The sequence below is a fragment of the Convolutriloba macropyga genome, unplaced genomic scaffold (genome assembly GCF_964194025.1).
Source record: "Convolutriloba macropyga unplaced genomic scaffold, txConMacr16.3 SCAFFOLD_4924, whole genome shotgun sequence".
Taxonomy (NCBI): domain Eukaryota; kingdom Metazoa; phylum Xenacoelomorpha; order Acoela; family Convolutidae; genus Convolutriloba; species Convolutriloba macropyga.
The window spans coordinates 1-19,285 of record NW_027451741.1 but is presented as its reverse complement, the minus strand read 5'-3'; the positions used below and the strand labels follow the sequence as shown (position 1 = coordinate 19,285).

General features: G+C 34.2%; 1 protein-coding gene across 2 annotated transcripts; it reads right to left on the bottom strand.

Moving 5' to 3' along the window:
- Positions 1-3,932: 3,932 nt before the first annotated feature.
- LOC142356927 (uncharacterized) lies at positions 3,933-9,966 on the bottom strand. 2 transcript variants are annotated; one of them, XM_075408675.1, is made up of 3 exons: positions 9,830-9,966; positions 8,352-8,885; positions 3,933-4,440 (listed from the first exon to the last, which is right to left on the bottom strand). In XM_075408675.1, exons 2-3 carry the CDS (start codon positions 8,874-8,876, stop codon positions 3,991-3,993), a joined length of 975 nt encoding a protein of 324 aa, XP_075264790.1. In that variant the 5' UTR covers positions 8,877-8,885; positions 9,830-9,966; the 3' UTR covers positions 3,933-3,990. The 2 variants fall into 2 exon arrangements, with proteins under 2 accessions (XP_075264790.1, XP_075264791.1); XM_075408676.1 differs by having other exon boundaries at positions 8,352-8,907; positions 9,830-9,919.
- Positions 9,967-19,285: the final 9,319 nt, after the last annotated feature.

Here is a 19,285-nt window from a genome sequence, read left to right as displayed (position 1 = left end):
AGCTTGAAAGACTGTGAAAATGAGGCGAAAACTGATCTTTTTCTAGTTATAAATTGATTTAAATTACCCATATTTGCAATCTGACTTGTAGATTAAAACACTGTGTCGGACTAACGAGTGATTCATTTGTGTTATCTTATTAGTTTAGCAATCTCAATTTCTGATAGAACCGTTTAACTGTACTTGACCTATTGAAATTGAATTAATTTTTTGTTTCACGAAATTTTTCGCAAGGCACAAAGCTTTCTAGCCGGAAAAGAATTTTGTACAACGTACAAAGCAAAGTTAGAGCAACTGCAACTGAAAAACTAATATATCTTTATCATTGGAGCCATGGAAGACGCAAAAGATTCTGTATTGATTATAAAGCAAATTGTCTTCAGATTTTCATGAAGCAAAAATTTCTAAGTGTACTCAATTTCCACTTTTTTTGCAGCACAAACTTGGAACTCCGCTGAAACAGTACCCATGTTATAGTGCTAAAATATTTTGGACGGGGTTTTCCAATTTCGTTCTATTTTCGAAGTTTATATTAAAAACTACAAAATTTGGTTGTTTCAAAATGAAAATGCCGTGCATTTTGAGCAAAACTAATTTTTTTCAAGCAAAACTGTGAAATTATATACTAGGAGTGATGATCGATTACCGATAAAAAAACTACCGTAGAAAACGAAATAGTGGATATGCGGTTCACCAAAGTTAACTGCAAAAACGTAAGTTCCTGGCAGCATTCAAACAGCTGAAAATAAAAGGTCAGTCGAAAAGTTTAAAAGCTGGCGTTACAAACGTAAATAAAAGCCCATTTCTAAGTGCGGGCTGTGATCCTGCTTTTTATTTTCAATTGAGTGCACAGATGCGCTATTTTTGTTGGCTTCCAATGCCGTCTTGTGAGCACTAAAGACATTCGATCAAGAGCAATTGTTCATTTCATTTATAAAATCTGGTTATCAGTACAAAAGGTTACTGCGTTGTAATCACGAAAATTTTAACTTCAAGTTGTTTTGTTTTTCGCGGTTCCAACACAGGTTGTTCAGTGTGCCTATAAGGACTTAATTATTTTTCTGCTATAGTGCTGCTTTCAGTAACGAAATAACTTGCAGTTTTAAATTATGAGAAAAGAACTTCAAAAGCGATGTGGATTTTATGTTCTTGCTGGCAAGAACATAAAATCCACATCGCTTATTTTCGGGAATCTATTATCTACATTGATTTTTATATCAACAATTTACTAGTTTTTTAGAAAACGCAAACTGTTTCGTCTAATTATATTTATTATTTTACATCTATTTATTTGCAGAGTTTGCGATATTGAAAATCAATTTATTACCGTGATTTCTTTTCAGGACCGAACTGGAAATCATGAGGCGGAAACTTGATTTAATTTTTTTTTGAAAAAAGGTTGAGATACAAGATTATGACGAAATGTAAAACTCGCACCTCCCGAAAATGTAGCTTCACAACACCAGAATAAATAGAGGGTAACATTTACAGTATGAAGATATCACACAATGACAAAAAAGAATAAAATTCAAAGGTGTTGCAAAAAGTATTGAAAACAAAGTGATGACATAATTGAAAAATAAATTTTAAAAAAAATGTAATAATTTGTTCCCGAGTGCATTAACTTTTTGCTAGGGCACGTGGATACTCAAAGGCGTTTTATTGAGGAACAAGGTCTAGTTATGTTTAGTTTGTGTTTGAAAGCAACGGGAAATATCAACAACACCCAGTTTTTGGACTAAAAATTCTTTGAAAAAATGTTTGGAAACAAAAAACGTCAATCCGAAAGCAAAGAACTATCGAGCGAACTTAATTTAATTCTTATATATATATATATATATATATATATATATATGATCAAAACTGATTCTTACTACAGTATAAAAGAAAATAAAGACAATTTAGATGCAACATGGATTTATTAGCGACTAACTTTAGAAAAACCGCATCTGTAATTTTCACAAAATTGTCGATGAAGTTTATTCGCAGAAAAGCTCAAGCTTTATTAGTTTGTAAAAGAGTTGGATCAAGTGAGTTGGATCAAGTTGGATCAACTGAATCAACGTCCAATTTTTTCGCCTCATGGCCGATAATCTGTCCTTTTATAATTCTCATGGGGCAGGCTATAATTCTCATCATATTTTCTGATTGCAGTTCAAAACACGAAAACGGAAACTCTTACCTGGAAAATGAGGCCTCGATCAGTTTTCCAATTTAAATCAATTTTTAATCACTACAACTGACTATTGAAAACTGGAGCAGAAAAATTATTATTTGAATAAACGTCGTCTCGTCATTTTAGTGCTTTTAACAATTTAAATTGTTTGGCACCGATCTAGTATGTCACTGTTAAAGCTATATGCTTTAATTTTTCTATTATCAACCTTTTGTTAACTCAATTTTTTGTACAGTCAAATTGTTTGCCATTAGTCTGAAAGAGTAATTGCAGAGTTCACTCTGTCTTTTGTCAAAATTCTTGAAAAGAATGCAATTGCATTCTTTTCAAGATTTTTGACAAAAGACAGAGTGAACTCTGCAATTACTCTTTCAGACTAATGGCAAACAATTTGACTGTACAAAAAATTGAGTTAACAAAAGGTTGATAATAGAAAAATTAAAGCATATAGCTTTAACAGGTGAGGTCCCAGACCGAAAGTCGATATGTCCAGACCGAAATGAACGCACAAGGTGGCGTCGTGCGTTCAAAATTACACGGTCTGGAAAAAAAATGAACGCACGATGGTCTGGACATATGCAATTTTGAACGCACGATAGTCTGGACAAATGCAATTTTGAACGCACGATAGTCTGGGCATATGCAATTTTGAACGCACGATAGTCTGGACATAAGCAATTTTGAACGCACGAAAGTCTGGACATTGTGACTCTGGAGCGCACGAAAATTTTTTGAATGGAAACAAGAATGCCAAAAACTGATGAGTCCATGTTTGACTAAACACTCTTAATAGAGTGCTCACTCAAGTGAAAGCTTTCTACCAAGAAAACCTCAACTCACTTGAGTTCAAAAGTTACAAAATATCGAACGCAAGAAAATTCGCATCCAACATTTTGCTTTGTTTAAAACAATTTCACACCTAGAATTATAAACCCTTGCTGAAGTTGCAAAGCAAATTATACTTTAATAACTGGGTCGCTGGCACCCCCTTCAGCCAATACTTTAATCGAATTTCTTTTATTAAGCAGAATGTAGCAACTGCTAGGGCACTTCATCACAACCATGACCCTAACGTATCTATACTTGAAATGAATACATTATAAAAATGTTATCTAAACATGAACGCACGAAAGTCTGGACATACGCATTTTTGATCGCACGAAAGTCTGGACATAGGTGTTTTTGAACGCACGATAGTCTGGACATGAACGCACAAATGAGCGCACGATTTTTCATTTAGAACGCACTAAAGTCTGGTCATATAAGATTTTGAACGCGCGAAAGTCTGGACATCAGCACGTTTGAATGCACGAAAGTCTGGACATAGGCACGTTTGAACGCACGAAAGTCTGGACATAGGGAGTTTTGAACGCACGATGAACGCACGAAAAATTTTGAACGCACGAAAGTCTGGACATAGGCACCTTCCGTCTGGGAGGGTCTGGACATAGACACTTTCCAGTTGGGACGGTCTGGACATATCGACTTTCGGTCTGGCACCTCAACCTGGGAATATGGTTTATAATACTTGATAAAAAATGACGAATTCGGCAGCTCAGGTGGTAACGCATATTAGCCTTGGATCTACAACTTTCGATCTATTAAACCCCCAAGTTTTAACATCATATATGCTACCCGTGCATCATGTAACACCACAAAATTTCCACTCAAAAATCTTTTCCCCAAACTGTGAGGATGCCTTATTTTGAATGTTAATTGTACCAATTATTATAAAAAGCTTAAATCGGGGCGAATTAATTGGGGTTAAATGATAGGGGTTATAAGGATAATAGGGGTGAAAAGGTGGGACACTTTCAACTAGGCTTCTTGTGTCCAATCCATACACTCACGTATGTCTTGTAGTAATGCAAGCTGCTGCTCATTTCCTTCATTTTTTGCTCAAGATCTGTTATTATCTTGCGGCTGCTTTCCTCATTTGCAATTTCCACTGCGTTGGTTGCATTTTTATTCCATTCCACGTCCTCCGATTTCCTGACGTCTGGCGGTTTTGAATATTGGTCACTTGAGGGAGCTTGAGTCGATTGCCTTGATGGCCCCTGATCCTGATCTTTCCCTGCAGCTTCATTCAAAATCTCAACCTTTGGTGATATGACAGCTGGGATAGTTCTGATGTATCTACGCTGTTTTGAAGAACCGTTGTTTGAAACTGGTACCAGGTCCCGTTCGGCTTCTAAGCGAAAGTTGTTCCGGAGCCTCGGCTTGTCATTTTCACAATAGCTCCTGCCAATGTCTAGCTCATTAGCCTAAAAAAATTAAAAGTTGTACAGCACGTAACTATAAAGTAAAATAGCACGTGCTGCGTCGGAGGGGGTGGTGGTGGTGGTAACTTATGAACACTGAGCTGCGGGGGGGGATCGGGTTTGGGATGAAATGACCGAAGCATCACTACAGCCAGAAGCTGTTTTTAGCCCAATGCAATTTAGTTGAGACCTCGAATTATGAGATGACTAAGAGAGTCTAGTGGGGTTGGGGGTGGGGGGGGGGGGTTAATATTCACCACGAATGCACGGTCCAGCATCAGAATTTAAGTAAAGCTTAAGTCTTCACGAGTCAAGCATGGTCTATTCATACCACATATTTTTGGTTCTATTTATTAGTACGAATTTCGCACCATTTAATAGTCAAGAATAGTATAGTCTCTTCTCTTAAATTACTCTGCAGTTCAAGCATCCACAAAAAATGATGCTGACTCAAAAGTTATAACCCAACTTCAGTTACAACTGAATTGAAGCCGAAAAACGTAAGAAATCTCACTCTAAGTTAATATTGAATCTAATTTTGAATCGAGACATCAAATTGGGGAGGGCTCTAAATTTTTGAACATTTTATTGCGCAACCCTTGTTTACAAAATTTTGGCATGGAATATGGAGATATGGTTTTATCTGTTTTTTAACTGCAATTGTTCTAAAATTGTACTTCATCGAGTGTTATTTGCACAGAGTTGCCGTTTTTTGAAGACCATTTGTTAGTAAAGATGGTGTTTTTTCAATACAACCACCGATTGTCTAAAATAGATAGCAGCGGTGGTGTCGTACACTGTTTGTATGTAGCGATAAATTTGATTGATTCGCCGTGCGAACTGACCCGTCAAAATTAGAATGCCGTTTCGCGGGGCGAAGCAGGCTTAATGTTTGATTAACGAAGTAGTATGTTTTGTGGGGCGGATCGGCAAAGCAGCTATGGCGAGGTGGATCGGCAATCTATTGTGCTAAGAAGCTATTCTTAGCGATTAGAAAGACTGAACAGGAAGTTTTGAATTCAGTAGTCAGTATCAAAAGAGTATTGAACAGAATGCAGTAAATTAAATTGAAGTCGTATCATGACTGAAAGACTTGTGAACACAATTTTTCATCATAAAATATAAACAAAGTTAGCGGAAGAGCTCAAACGTATGAACGATATATCTGAACAGAACCAAAGACGTGAAAACCTAAAATCCTAGATATAAACAAATAAAAATGGAGGGAAACTTAAACATCGCCAAATATGGAATCTTGAACAGCACTAAATAAGGAAATGTAAACAGCAAAGGGGGAATAACTGACACCTGTGTACCACAAGTGGTAACCTTGCCTTCTGTAAGCTTTCAAATCATTTCTCAGAGTGACCGGCGTTTGCAAACTTTTTAATCTATTATTGTTGTAATTTTTTAAAAATACACAAAAAGCAGTTAAAAATTTTCAGGAGGGAAAATAAGAGAAAAAAAGAAAGAGAAGAGAGAGAGAGGGAGAGAGAGAGAGAAGGGAAATGAGAGCGAGGGACAGAGAGAGAGAGAGAGAGAGAGAGAGAGAGAGAGAGAGAACAAAAGAAGCCAGCAAAGTCAAACTTTTTAAAAATATTTAATAATTATTCTCAATTATTATGAAAACATTATCAATACTAGCGGAAACTAAATTTCTCAACGTTTTAAACTTGAATTTTAATTTGCAAAACTGCAGCCACTTTTCAGACTAACTAATATTTTCTGCAGTTATTTAATCTAGCATCTACGACTGAATATTTGCTGAATCCATTAAGTTAAAATTAAGTTAAATTATCAGATTGCGTACAACTACGCAGATTTAATACCATGCCGACAATTTATAGTGCCAAAAGTGGAACCGTTTTTAAAATTGCCGAAACTGCTCATAATGAATAACTATAAATTAAATGCTGGCAGAATTTGTTTTGAAACCAACCAGGGCACGCAGATCAGTAATTCGGTTGTGATAGATTCATTTAAAGTCCCAATGTCCACTGAGACATGCTGTGGCCCGTAATTACTATCGTTGGTTTCAACTTTATATCAAACCAATCATCTCGTTCTGATTAGTAATAAAATTGAATTCACATCAATTCGTTGGGACTGGTTCAGAATTTTTTCGCTCATTTCAGTCAAAGTGATTTGATTGGTTCAGAAATTTGTCAGATGTTAGATTTAATAGATTTTTGCACTCCTAAAAACGGTACAGTAATATGTCGGAATATTGTTTTATGTCACCAATTATCATACAATTACGGTTTTTATATAGTATTTTCTGCAATGGGGTCTAATTGATTGTGTACTTGGTTGGATTCTTGGATTCATGATAGTTTGACAGAGAAATTATTAGACATTTGTCAAAAAAAACATATTCAACCAATTGAACCAGCATTTCATTAGTACTACCTTTGTATTAAGAGTTAAATCAAAGTACCTAAATTTAAATATACCAATTGGTTATAAACACAGTCATTTTGTTACTTTGGGACTTGCTAATAATTAATCACATCCAGAAACAATTAAGTCGAGCCTTGAGAACACTATTTGATTTGAGTGATTTGGACTATTGTCATTTTTACTTCACTCTAATGCAATTTTTATGTCAGTTTGCCTATTTTGGTAATGCCATAAGCCCTGTTTGAATTGCATAAAATTGACAGTTTATGCTCGGTGCGCGCAAAAAGTGCGCTCAAAAACTTCCTCTGATCTAAATATTGTGCGCTAAAATGTCACCCCTTGATCAAACTAGTATGCACCCAATTTCGCCTGTGATCAGACTCAAGTGCTCTCAAAATCGCCCCCAAAAGATATCAAGTTTGCTCGAAATTATCTATGATTAGACTGTAGTGCCTTCGAAATCGCCTCTGGTAAGAATAAAGTGCACTCCAAGATGCTTTTTGTTAGATTAAAGTGCGGTCAAAACAGTCTGTTCAAAGAATGATTCTGAACACGAACAAATCTCTCAATATCGCTATAATATAATCATTTCAGAAAAATGATGTCTTCAATCATATATCCAACGAACGAAAACCCAATTCTAAATGTATTGCTAATGAAAATAAACCCAACGAAACCCCAAGTCCAACAAAATTATTGAGAGTGCCTTTAATTCGAGTTTGTATCTGAATAGATGAATTTAGACAGTTTTGCATAAAAACGCTTTGATCAACGGTGATTCCAAATCGTTTCTTGAGGGGACCGTCAGTTGCTTGATTTTTAATAATACAATCGTGATTTTAAAGTGATGTTATTTGGAAAGAATTTTTGTTGTTGCACCAAATGATTTGTAATGTTTTGTGACTTATTTCAGGTAATTTGTTTCACGTAGTTTGTTAAGCAGTTTTCTTCTATCTTTTTATTGTGAAATGTAAAAATTAAAGGTTCCATTAATGTTCACTTTTTCGTTTGCAAGTTATAAAAATTTTCACTGTAATGCTCTTGATATCTCGCCAACATGAAATATGTCCTGTGATGTGAAAAGATTAGTTTTGTTTGACTAATTTAATGCTACTTTATTCCGATTATTATTTAAGACCATATTTTGTCCATTTCATGGAAAAGTTTTGTCTGTGCCTTTTTTCTGCTTTTTTTTCTATTCGCGACTGTGATATACGCCAAATGTATCAGTTTTGCTGTTTTGAGATCAAAGATGTCAACCAATTTAACAGTAACTGACAACGAAAAATAAAGAAAAAATCTTTCAGAAATCTGTTCAGAAAACAGGCTCTCTAAGAACTTTTTACGATTGTTTGAGTTGTTTACAACTTTCTTCCACAAAGTTAATTCATTGTGGGGTGATGGAGCAACTTGACAGAAAAATCACACACTTATTCGAAAACTGCAGAAAAAAGAAGCAAGTATTCTTTTATTTGCAGGCAAAATAACAAAAAAATGAAGAAAGAGATGCTGACCTGAATTGCTGTAGTGATTTTGTGCATCTCTAATTGCAAATTTATTGGTATGTTGTTTAACTGTAAGACACCGGACACACTGCGGGATCTCTTTGCACTATCACCACCAGCTCCAATTTTCAACCTATGGACCTCCTTAATATCGTCTATGGATCGATCTGAAAACCTGTGCGGCTTCATACCACGAATCAAATGCGAGAAAGCCGAATCAGCAGTCTGCTCTTGAGAACCGCTCGGCAAATCTTGTTCCATATCTTGTCTCGGAGAAGGATGTTTTGTGAGCTTTTGGAATGAGGATGATTTGTTGTTTGTGCTAGACGGCAATCCAATTTCCTCAGGAGAGGGAGATCTTGTGTCATCACTGGCGATCACGCTATCGTCTCTCGTCTCCAGTTCTGGATGTTCGACTATGGGTGGTGACGGGGATAACAAAGAGCTTTCTCCGCGAGAGGATGGTACTGTAAGGGTACGCATGTAGGTATCAATCTCAGCAACGTAACCAGAAGTATCGTATTGGGTTGTCATCTTGTTGCACTGGTTAAGCAAAGACAATTTTCTTTCCCCGTAAAAACGAATATTATCATAGCAGACACAAATAAGCGAGTGCTCATCATTAAGCTCAGTTTTTGAACTCACAAAATAACGAATTTATACATTATGACCCGCTGAGATTCGTTGTGATAATAAAATTCATTGATTTTACCCCCTTGTCCCCCAACCTCCTTCATTCCCTCTAAACAGGGTCATCAACATACCTAATAACTTATGCGTACTATATCCCTAGTCGAGAAAAGATGGTAATCTACGTGTTGTTTATTATAAATTAAAATTTCACCAGGTTTACCTGAGTATCTTCTCATAAGACTTAGGACTAGTATAGGAACGTTGTTTTTTGTTTCAAAACTAGGATAGGAATGGACTTCTGCGGCTATTTTAGGCGCTTTTTTATTTAGGATCCGTTAAGGAGCAACAAAAATTTGCAAAATCTGTTGTTAATCTTACAAGATCTCGCAAGAGGATGTTAATCTTGCAAGAAACTCTTGCAAAATTTTGTTGATCTTGCCAGATCTTGCATGATTATGCATAGTCTTGCTAGACCTTGCAAGATTCTTGCAAGATTAACATCCTGAATCGACTAGGGATGTTAAAATATTACGTGAGCGACTAGGTCTTCTGCGCTAGAAAAGATAAGTTGGAGGGGGCGAAAAAGATATGAAAGATACACTCAATCTGCAGAACTTTGGACAAAATATTTCATCAAGATATCTCGAATAAGCAATGCAAAATAATTATTTTGTCCTCTGATGATCATGCAAAACTCCTTCAGTTTTAAATATATAAATCATTAATAATATTCATGATTCATGATTTATAATATTCATGATTTATTTATCAAATATTTAGACTGCCACCAGCGGAAATAATGTATAAATGAGTAAATACAAAAAACAATTTGCGGGGAAAGAAAAATTTCGAACGTTTTCTCAGCCAAATTTGTTGAGGATGTATAAAATATGTAACACTCAAGTGAACTGATATAGTATATACGAAGATATTATAAGTATAAGAAGTATGTCGCCATAATTGTCCAACATAGCTACTTCATTACTTGTTCATTCCCCCCATTTCTAGACGGAGTCTTTTCCTTATGGGAAACGTGTTGCTGTAATTGTTTATATCATAATTGTCTTTCTAGCGTAAAAGCATTGGGAAATGGCGACATTTTTCCATTTAAAGATAGGGTGATATGAAGTAATTTGAAAACGCATAAAAGCACTGGGAGAACGCCGATCTATTGTTAAGTAGGCGTGAGTCACTGCCATTCACTGTTTTTCAGTTGAGTTGCGGAGAATTCTTTTATTCCCGGGTTGCGTTTCTTTATCTTGCTAATCATACAACTCCCTTGATTTCACACAAGGTCATATATGATTTATATGATCTCTTAGTATTCATACTAAGATTAAACACAAATTGAAACTTAATTCCAAAGGGAGTAAGTAAATCGTTGCGCCTTATATTAATAACATTGCAACAAAATCCAGCCAACGCTGCAACTCTTTGAGGGAAAAATCATGCCAAAGTTATTAGCTCTCAGCTTCAGAAGAAATACTTCAAGAAAAGTGGCCTGACAATAGACGGGAAGCAGTAAAGTTGAGACAGTAAAGAAAGCTTTTGAGATTAGACAATTATAGACCGGCCCGTGAGACTTGATGTAAAAGTATCAAGGGCGAATATAGTATATAAAACTAAAGATTTCAAGTGCCTTTTTTGAAGCAGTTTTGTGTAAATTATGGATAAAAAACTTGCGTAGGATTTTTTGCAACCACTCAGATTATTATCTTTTTATCTATGTGGAAAACAATTATATCGACTTTACTTTTCCTGGGAAACTCCTCGTATTTAGATAAATTTAATTATTTTATTAATTTTTATTCAAGCAAGAAAGCGTCCTAAATAATCAAAACGACTTTGAGAAGAATTAAATAGAAACAATCGACGGGTCTGACAAACTTTTGATGTCCTTTCGAGTTTTTACTTCTTCGTGTAATTTAGTAAGCAATTAATTTAGATAGCACAAGAAAAAAAACTATTTTTATTTGAAAATCTATTGTTGCCAATATTACAAACTTTACCTGCTACTATCAACTAACATTATTTTAAGAACAAAACAAAATTTTAAAAATCTTTAGACCAGATGACACGTTGAGAAAAATGATTGAATGTTTTTCCATAGCAAATATATAGTTTTGGTTCCTAATGTTTTTCTATAATATTTTCATTATGTTTTCACAATGTTTTTCCTTAATGTTTTGTGTAGAGGACTTTTATTCCCTAAAATTGAAAAGGTTTTAGGAATTAAGAACTACCATTGCAAATTTAAAGCACCATAGAGCAAATGTTTCGAACTGAACGAATCTTTCGGTATAGCAGTAGATTCAAACAAAAACTCCGTCAGCATAGATGGAGAAAAAACTTTGTATTTGATATATTTCAACAAAATACTACAACTATTAGACCCTTTTTGTTTTTTTGTTGTTTTTCAGAAGAAACGCCGCTATTCCATTATAGAACAAACATCACATGATTTTTTAAAATTATACAATGAACCTTGCGTAACCATACTAATCCAAGGGAAACTGAAACGAACATATTTAAGGACAGTCTTGACTCATCGGTAACTATGCTCCATACTGTTTTCTTTGTTGTATAGATTTCAGTTGACACTAAATTTTTCTGTCAATATAACAATCTACTTTTCGAAGCTTGTTTTTATCTCGTGCTATCAAAAATAACCTAATTATCACATACCTAAATTGCGAATTGGTCTCACACATATTGACCACTAGATCAGCTATGACAGTCTTTATCAAGTGTTTATTTTAGCAATTAAAAAAATTAAAAATTTCAAGATGCTCGAACTGAGAAAAAACATCTCTATTTCTTTGTTAATGCATTTCATGCCAGTTATGCTACAACTGTTTCAAATCGAAGCACTAAAAATTGATATCAACAAACAAAAAGAAATAGGCAACATTGTAATTTTATCGTAAGAATGATTTCAATTGTCATATAAAAAGATTTGCATATCATTGAACCTCTATCACTTTCTGAAAAACACTCAACACAATCTGATTGTAGTTCTTTGTCATGTTATTTAAAAAGACTAAAGATACAAAGTGATGATGTAAATTGAAGATCCTTTGCACTTTTTAGCTGACTGCAAAGAACTTTCATGATGCCTGTTTTTCCATTTTCAGTTTTCCGATTACTTTCTTCCTACCAATGAGCAAAAAATTAGATCATTGCAATTGTTGATTGCGTCTTGTGTAATTTGTTCAAATTTAATTTGTTGATTTTGGTGATTTTCTGTCCACACAATAGAAAAACAAACGTTGATATACTGTTCATTGAGTATATGTTTCTCTAGAGCAAACTACAACTTCAATTAACAACTTTCGTCAATAATTTTTGTTAAAAAGATCTCCGCTGGTTAACCGTCAAATTTCATTGAATTTTACCTGTTTCCTAAAACTTAACTAATTTTACACCCTATTGACCCTTGTGGCCTTGCCTCGCTATATCTATCTGCTTTTCATATATTCTTTCAAACTTGATGTGTTCCAATTTTTCAATTTGCATGAAAAATGTTTTTATTTCAACAAGCCAAACTTTGTTTTCAGAGTAAGGCACCAAACAAAAAGTGAACTGCAGAGCAACACTTGGATTTGCAAAATATGACAGAATAAAAAAAAATTAACCACAAAACCAATTTGTTCTGATTATTAACCACAAAAAAAACGATTGAACAAATTTGTACCAAATTCTCCGCAACAGTTTTTACCCGTGTTTCCTCTACTATTTTCCCCATACCCAAGGAATTCTGCCGACACATTCATTTTAAAAAAAAATTACTCGTTTTGTTATCATTTTGTTTAAAATATAAATAATTTTCCTTGAGGCCACCTAATTATTCGAAGATATGGATATAGTTTCAACGGAGAACATTCAGAAAATAATTGGCTCATCAAAAACATTTCAAAGGGCAAACGTGTTATCAGTAGACCACTTAAATTTCGCTCGGTCTAAATACGATTAAGGAAAAGTTCTCACATAGTCCAAACATTCTTCAAAGCGCTCTCCACTTGACGACTTAATTATTTTGTCAATATAATTGGATGTGTTTTCTTTTAAAAAATTTGATAATCTATTTCGAAGACAATGAAAATACTAATTGGCAACGCCGCGAAAGATGGATTATGGAAATTTAGAGTGGAACAGGGCGGAAAATAGTAAAGTAACCAGAAAATTGTTTGCTCCTACGTCTCTGCTAATTGGAAAGCCAAAGTCATATCGCATTTTGACTGGACGGGTCTTTTCATAAGCGTTTTTGAACGAGCACATAAACGCTACGAAAATTTGAACGAGGCAAAGTCTGGATCATAGGCATTATTGGTCTGCCTGGATAATTTCATAGGCAAAAATTGTCTGAATGGGTATTTTCATAAGGATTTTTGAACGATGACCTCAACCTGGGTAATCTTTGCAAAACGTACAATAGCAGGTTAAAATATTGTGGTTGTCAGGAACGGAGTCAAAACGGAGAAAAGTGCAAACAGAAAACAGAGAATTTAGTATTACTGAGAGTGGACAGGCAACATGCGTCTGTTCAAATAGAAGATTGTTTTTTTTATTAAGACATCTCCCAAAATCCTTGAAGAAGAAATCTGAAGGAAAAGATAGGTCGAAGACCTCTAAAAAGAATTAGAAAACCATGGTCGTCAGCTCTAACAAACAATCGAAGGAGAGTCCAAAATATTAATCAAATTTCCCGTCGTTAAAAGAAAAAATTCTTCTTAAAATGTGCTATGTTCTGCTCTCTACTTTACAAAAAAGGAAAGTTAGGGAAAATTTTACCTTATTTTTACCCCAACATGAAATTACATAACTCTGTGATAGTAAATTTAACTTTTTTGTGTACAACTGCTAAACCAAAAACCTAATAAAAATAAACTTGGACAGTCTACAAAGAGGGATGGAGAGAAAAAAGACGTTTAAAACGAAAAAATGAAATAATAAAAAATCAATTATTTCAAGAGACTTGCCAAACAAATACTTCCTTGCAACTATATCACTACTTCATCCAAACCATGATTTTACTTGTTCTTCTTTTGTAAAACATGCCACTTCAGTTGAACTTACAACTTCCTCTTTCTAGAAACATTTCTCTTGAATCCAGCTTATTGAGAAGCATTCACGAGAATAATAAATTGTTTGCGTAATCTACCATTGGCCTCTTCGAAACCTGGATACGTTTTAATTCCACATGAGCATAAATGTTATCAACACAAAAATTCTAAGCTCAAATTCGTGGCGACGGGAAGAGGCTCTTTTTTTAGAAGATCAATACAGTCGAGTGTTCTAGTCCCAACAATCTTAAAAAAGCCTTAGCTGAAATATGATCATCAGTCGCAGTCAATTCAAATCTTGCTAGATGCATTTAAACTGGTAGAATCATTGATCTACACAGAATCGGTTTGATTACTGGTGCGGTAAACCAAGGAAAAAAATTAAAACTGTGAAAACATGTTATTGGAGAAGAGGAAGGGTCCTTTAACTTTGCGACTTCCTTCTTCTCAAAGAAGCAGCATAGATAAATCATTATTAGAACTAATTTTAGATGGAGAAATATCTTTGCATCTTCGAACAAAATAGGCAGAAGATTATATTGCTTTTCCGTTTTTGTTAGTTTTCCGATTTTGAAGTTTTTAAATGTACAGAATGAAACTTGGGTAAATATAGACATCCAGAGAACTCCGAAAAAGTTTTCTCCCATTTTAAACATTTCATCAACCCCAATAGTTTTTCTGCTAATTGTACTCCAAACTGCTGTTTCTTGTACAGAGTTTGGTTGAAATGGAATTTTTGTTATTGAAACAAGTTCTTTTTCAAAGCTTTTCCTTTATTTTTTTTCCAAAAAAGTTCCCACTAACACATAAAGAAAGAAAGAATAAATTTCTCTTTTTTTGATAAAGTAAATCAATTTAAATCAACAGTTTAATCACGTACATTATTATCAACATTATTACATATCATAATAACAAAAGATATCTCGGAGAAGACAAATAGACGGGGCTATTAAACCCACCTAGCATCTGCCTTGGCTAAAATTAAATAGTCAAGAAGAGAAAAAAACGATAATTAAATTTTTCTGATGTCGAAAATAGAATAAAAAACTACGGTTTTTTAACTCAAATTTATTCTATTTATTTTGAACTTTATACCTACTACGCTAACACTGTATGCTTTGTCTTGATTTCTGAGAGTGACGCTGATTTCTGGAAAATAAAAATAAAAGAAGTTCAAAAAATAAATTTTTTTCAGCATTTCAATTTTCTTCAACGATTTTCTAAGTGTAGACTCTGTTATTTTCCAAAAATGATGCCATTTTTTAGGGCTCGGCACTTCATGGAAAAAAAATGACAAAAAAATTTTGGAGGGTGGGTACGGAAAAAATTACTTAAAAATGTAGGATGCCAGCTCCTCATTATTCAGCAAGTACCTTTCTTTAAATTTATGATGAAATCGCGATATTTGTTGCCAATTTTCGTTTTCAAGGTCTTGTGCTAGAACTTCATTCTTTCTCAGTGTGTTAAATAACCTTGCAGAACGATATGAAATAGAGGAGCGCTCAAACTGCGTTTTAAAGGAGGGAAGCTTTAAGTAGTTTTTGGTAGATCTTCCAGTGTTTCTGGTAAAATCCTCATACTCAAAGAGTTCATTCAGATTGGTTTCGCTATGCATCTTTTTCAATGATTTCGGGACAGGTTTCAGCAGCACATAAATATGAAACTCGAAATTATTAGAGATAAAAATGTCCCTAAAACCATCTGACAATTTCCTGAAATAAATGAATTTTATTTTTTTTCTGCAGAATGTAGATAGGTAGAAGCGACGAAAAATACAACAGCCATAAACTAAAATACCGTATTGAATAATTGGATTAACATTGCTTCGATAGTAATCAATTAGCTGTTTTTGTGGTACATAGTGACGCAGCTTACATATAATACCACACTGTTTTGAGAGTCTTTTCTTAATATATTCTATATGTGATTGAAAACTTTATTTTACATAGATTCTCAGGTACTTACAACGATTACGAACTTCAATATAAACATCATCAAAATTAAACACTGATTTGGAAGTACTATTTTTATTCTTTATATTCTTTTGTCCTGTTTTATCCATATCATATTTATTTTTATCTATAGTATTTACTTATTAGCAATCAACCAATTATTGATGTTTTGCAGATTATCGTTTTTGTTGATTCCGGTGAGGCTTGTATCATCCGCAAACAATATAACATCCAGAGACTTGCAAACTAACGAGAGATCATTGATATAAATAAGGAACAATAAAGGACTGAGAATTGGGCTTTTTGGAACCCCACAACGTATAGAATTCCACGACGAACAAGCTCCATTTACAATAACCCGTTGTTGTCTGTTTTCTAAGTATGTTGCTAACCAATTTGAAGTTGGGCCCTTGATGCAAGTGTTTTCAATCTTTTTTAATAAGATATCATGCTTAATGGTATCAAAAGCTTTTTGAAGATCAAGAAAGAAACTGATAACTTTTACATTTTGACAATTTAATCTTCCTTTTTCGACTAATTCAACAAGAGCGTCAATAATATTGTGTTTGCTACGAAACCCAACTTGCCGGTTGAAGAGCAAATTATGATATTCCTTTTAATCATATTTGCGATTGAACAAAGCACGCTCTATCTTTTTACTCCATACAATTAGCAGAGAAACTGGTCTGTAGTTATTTTCATCTAGTTGAGATCCATCCTTGTGAAGGGAATTTTTTTGGCCTTTTTCCAGATCATCCGGAAATATTCCTTCTTCGAAAGATTTATTGATTATCTGGGATAGGTATAAAATTGTAATATTTGAAGATAATTTGATTATGACATTTGAGATATCATTTTCACCAGATGAAAATTTACTGTCCAGATTGCAAAGATTTCCCTAACTTCGTCAACGGTTACTGGTTTTATGTACATTGAGTGCTTAAAATCGTCCATCTTAGATAAAAAAACGTCTTTAATACTTTCTTTCAAATTCTGAACAACATTGGAGAAGAATGTGATAAATTCCTCAGCGATGTCAGCGCTGCTTCAGTCAGTGCAACGTGCATTGCAAGTATTTAACGCAGGTACTTGTGAACTTTTTCGAGTTGTTCCTTCAATGTCATTTAGTAACTAAGATATTTGCCTTGAGTCTCCAATACTTGATTCAAATTTTTCTGCATAAAAATCTTTTTTTTAGCATTTTTACCGTTTTTTCCAAAGTTTTCGCGTAATAATTTGAATTGTTGCTGCCTCATTATCTTGTGGATTTTGTTTCATGCTACTATGTGCTTTATTTTTTTTTGCTGCGCAGGTTTTTAAGTGAGTTTGTAAACCATTTCGTTACTTTTGACTTTTTCATCAGCCAAGCCACTTAGAGGATCATACTTGTTAGTGGTTTCCAGGAAAAGTTTTTTGAATTTAGTAAAAATTTCAATGATACCATCAAATTCTAAAAAATGACATCGATTCCTTAGGCTCCAGTCTATATCAGCTAAATAAGTCGACAGTTGTTCTTGGTCTTTTATAAAGCTCATATCTTTAAATGGCAAAAAGTTTTGTTCTGTGCCAACATTAATTGGCCACTTCATTACGATCGGATAACGATCTGAAAATTTTTAATGCGTTAGTACACTTAATTCAGGTCTGGCAAAATTATGAAAAATAAAATGATCTGGAGAAGTTGTTGAGTTAGAAGTTTCCCTGGTAGTTTCAAGATTTGCAAGCTAAAAATCATTAGAAGTTATCGTGCATATATAAATTGATTGTAGTTGATTCTTTACATGAGTGTCGATGTTAAAATCACCAGTTATAATGGTAGGACAATTCAAGGAAGTTAAATCGTTCATAGAATTATCCAAATTTTCGACGAATTTTAATTTATTTGTTCTTGATGGATTGTAGACAGTAGCCAATTTAAACCTGTATGTTTTGTACTGTAATGAGAACAGATGAGTCTCTTCCATTTCTGTTGATTGCGTTTCTAACAAGGACATGGAATCCTGATTTTGTATCATAACCCCTCCGCAATGTGTGTTTCTACTCTTAATTGCATAATTATTATAGCCTGGATCCAATAAGGAATCAATGTCATTGTTATCAGTTAACCAAGTTTCAGTGAGACATATATTTGGTGGAGACTCAAGACTATGAATAAGAGCTTCAAAATTATTTGAACGCTTTTTTGACGAACAAACATTCTCAGTTAACATAGACATAGTAGTTGGTTTGAGAACAGCATCATTTAGAACCGAAATAGAAAGACTTTGGTTCCACTAATATTCTTAGTAGGATCGAAAACAGTTCTTTAGATCATGTAGACTATAGCCAAGGTTAAATACGCCTTCTTATAAATTATGAATTTTGTAAACACGATTGTCATCTTTTTTTTTTGGTGTACAAAATAGAACCATCTTTTGTATATGCTGAATTTACTCGGTTGTCTTGTTTCTTCATGTTGAGGAACATCACTTTTTGGTCGGCTTATGTCTTCGAAGATTCGAATGTCACATCCTTTTTCAAAAAAAACTTTCTTCTTTCGCAATACATCGATCTTAGCAACCCGCCATGAGAATTTGACAATAATTGGGTTCATCTGGCCTTTGCGAGACGGTAACCGATGAGCAATTGAAATATCCTTTACATCGACACGTGTTTCTAGGGTGTTAGTAAGCGCAAACACTTTTCTCCATAGTTTGATGTAAATTTTTGCCAAGAGGTTGCCCGTTCTCGCTTAAATCTTCCCGAAAGACCAAGATTTTATGACGTTGTAGTTTTCGCGTTGCTCTGCGTCGCATCTTGCCAATATTTCATTTTTCGTATCAACAAACTCAATGTCTCGCTCCACATTATCGGTGATCTCCTTTTTTGCCATTTTCCACTGCTTCTTTAATCATAGGGTTGAAGCTACATTGCAGTTCACAGACATTGTTTTCAATTATGTTAGGGAATGCATTGTTGATTGTGCTAACTATCGTGCCTTCAACTTTCTTCAAAATATCTGTTGTAATCATCTCACATTTGTTTAGGGGACTTAGTTCTGTGCAAGTTCTGTTTGCCGTGTTCTTCTGGGCCATTGACGTTGGTTCTTTATGTAAATGATCTCTCGGATCAATGCCGATTTGTTAATGGTTTCCTGTTTACAAACGATACCAAGCTTTTATACAGTTTCTCTTCTGTTCGACGACAGCGTTTTTATTTCTGATACACAGAGTCAATTTTGCCGGCTTCAAACAAATTATCTCAAACTGAAGATGCAAAAATCAAATTTTACGAGGTTTGGGAACGAAAAACGCAG

Bases quoted from the DNA above. Each gene is read 5' to 3' on its own strand.
- LOC142356927 (XM_075408675.1), bottom strand. From the start codon at position 8,876: ATGACAACCCAATACGATACTTCTGGTTACGTTGCTGAGATTGATACC. The intron at 4,441-8,351 runs GTCAGCATCTCT...TAATTTTTTTAG, and splicing joins AAATCACTACAGCAATTCAG to GCTAATGAGCTAGACATTGG.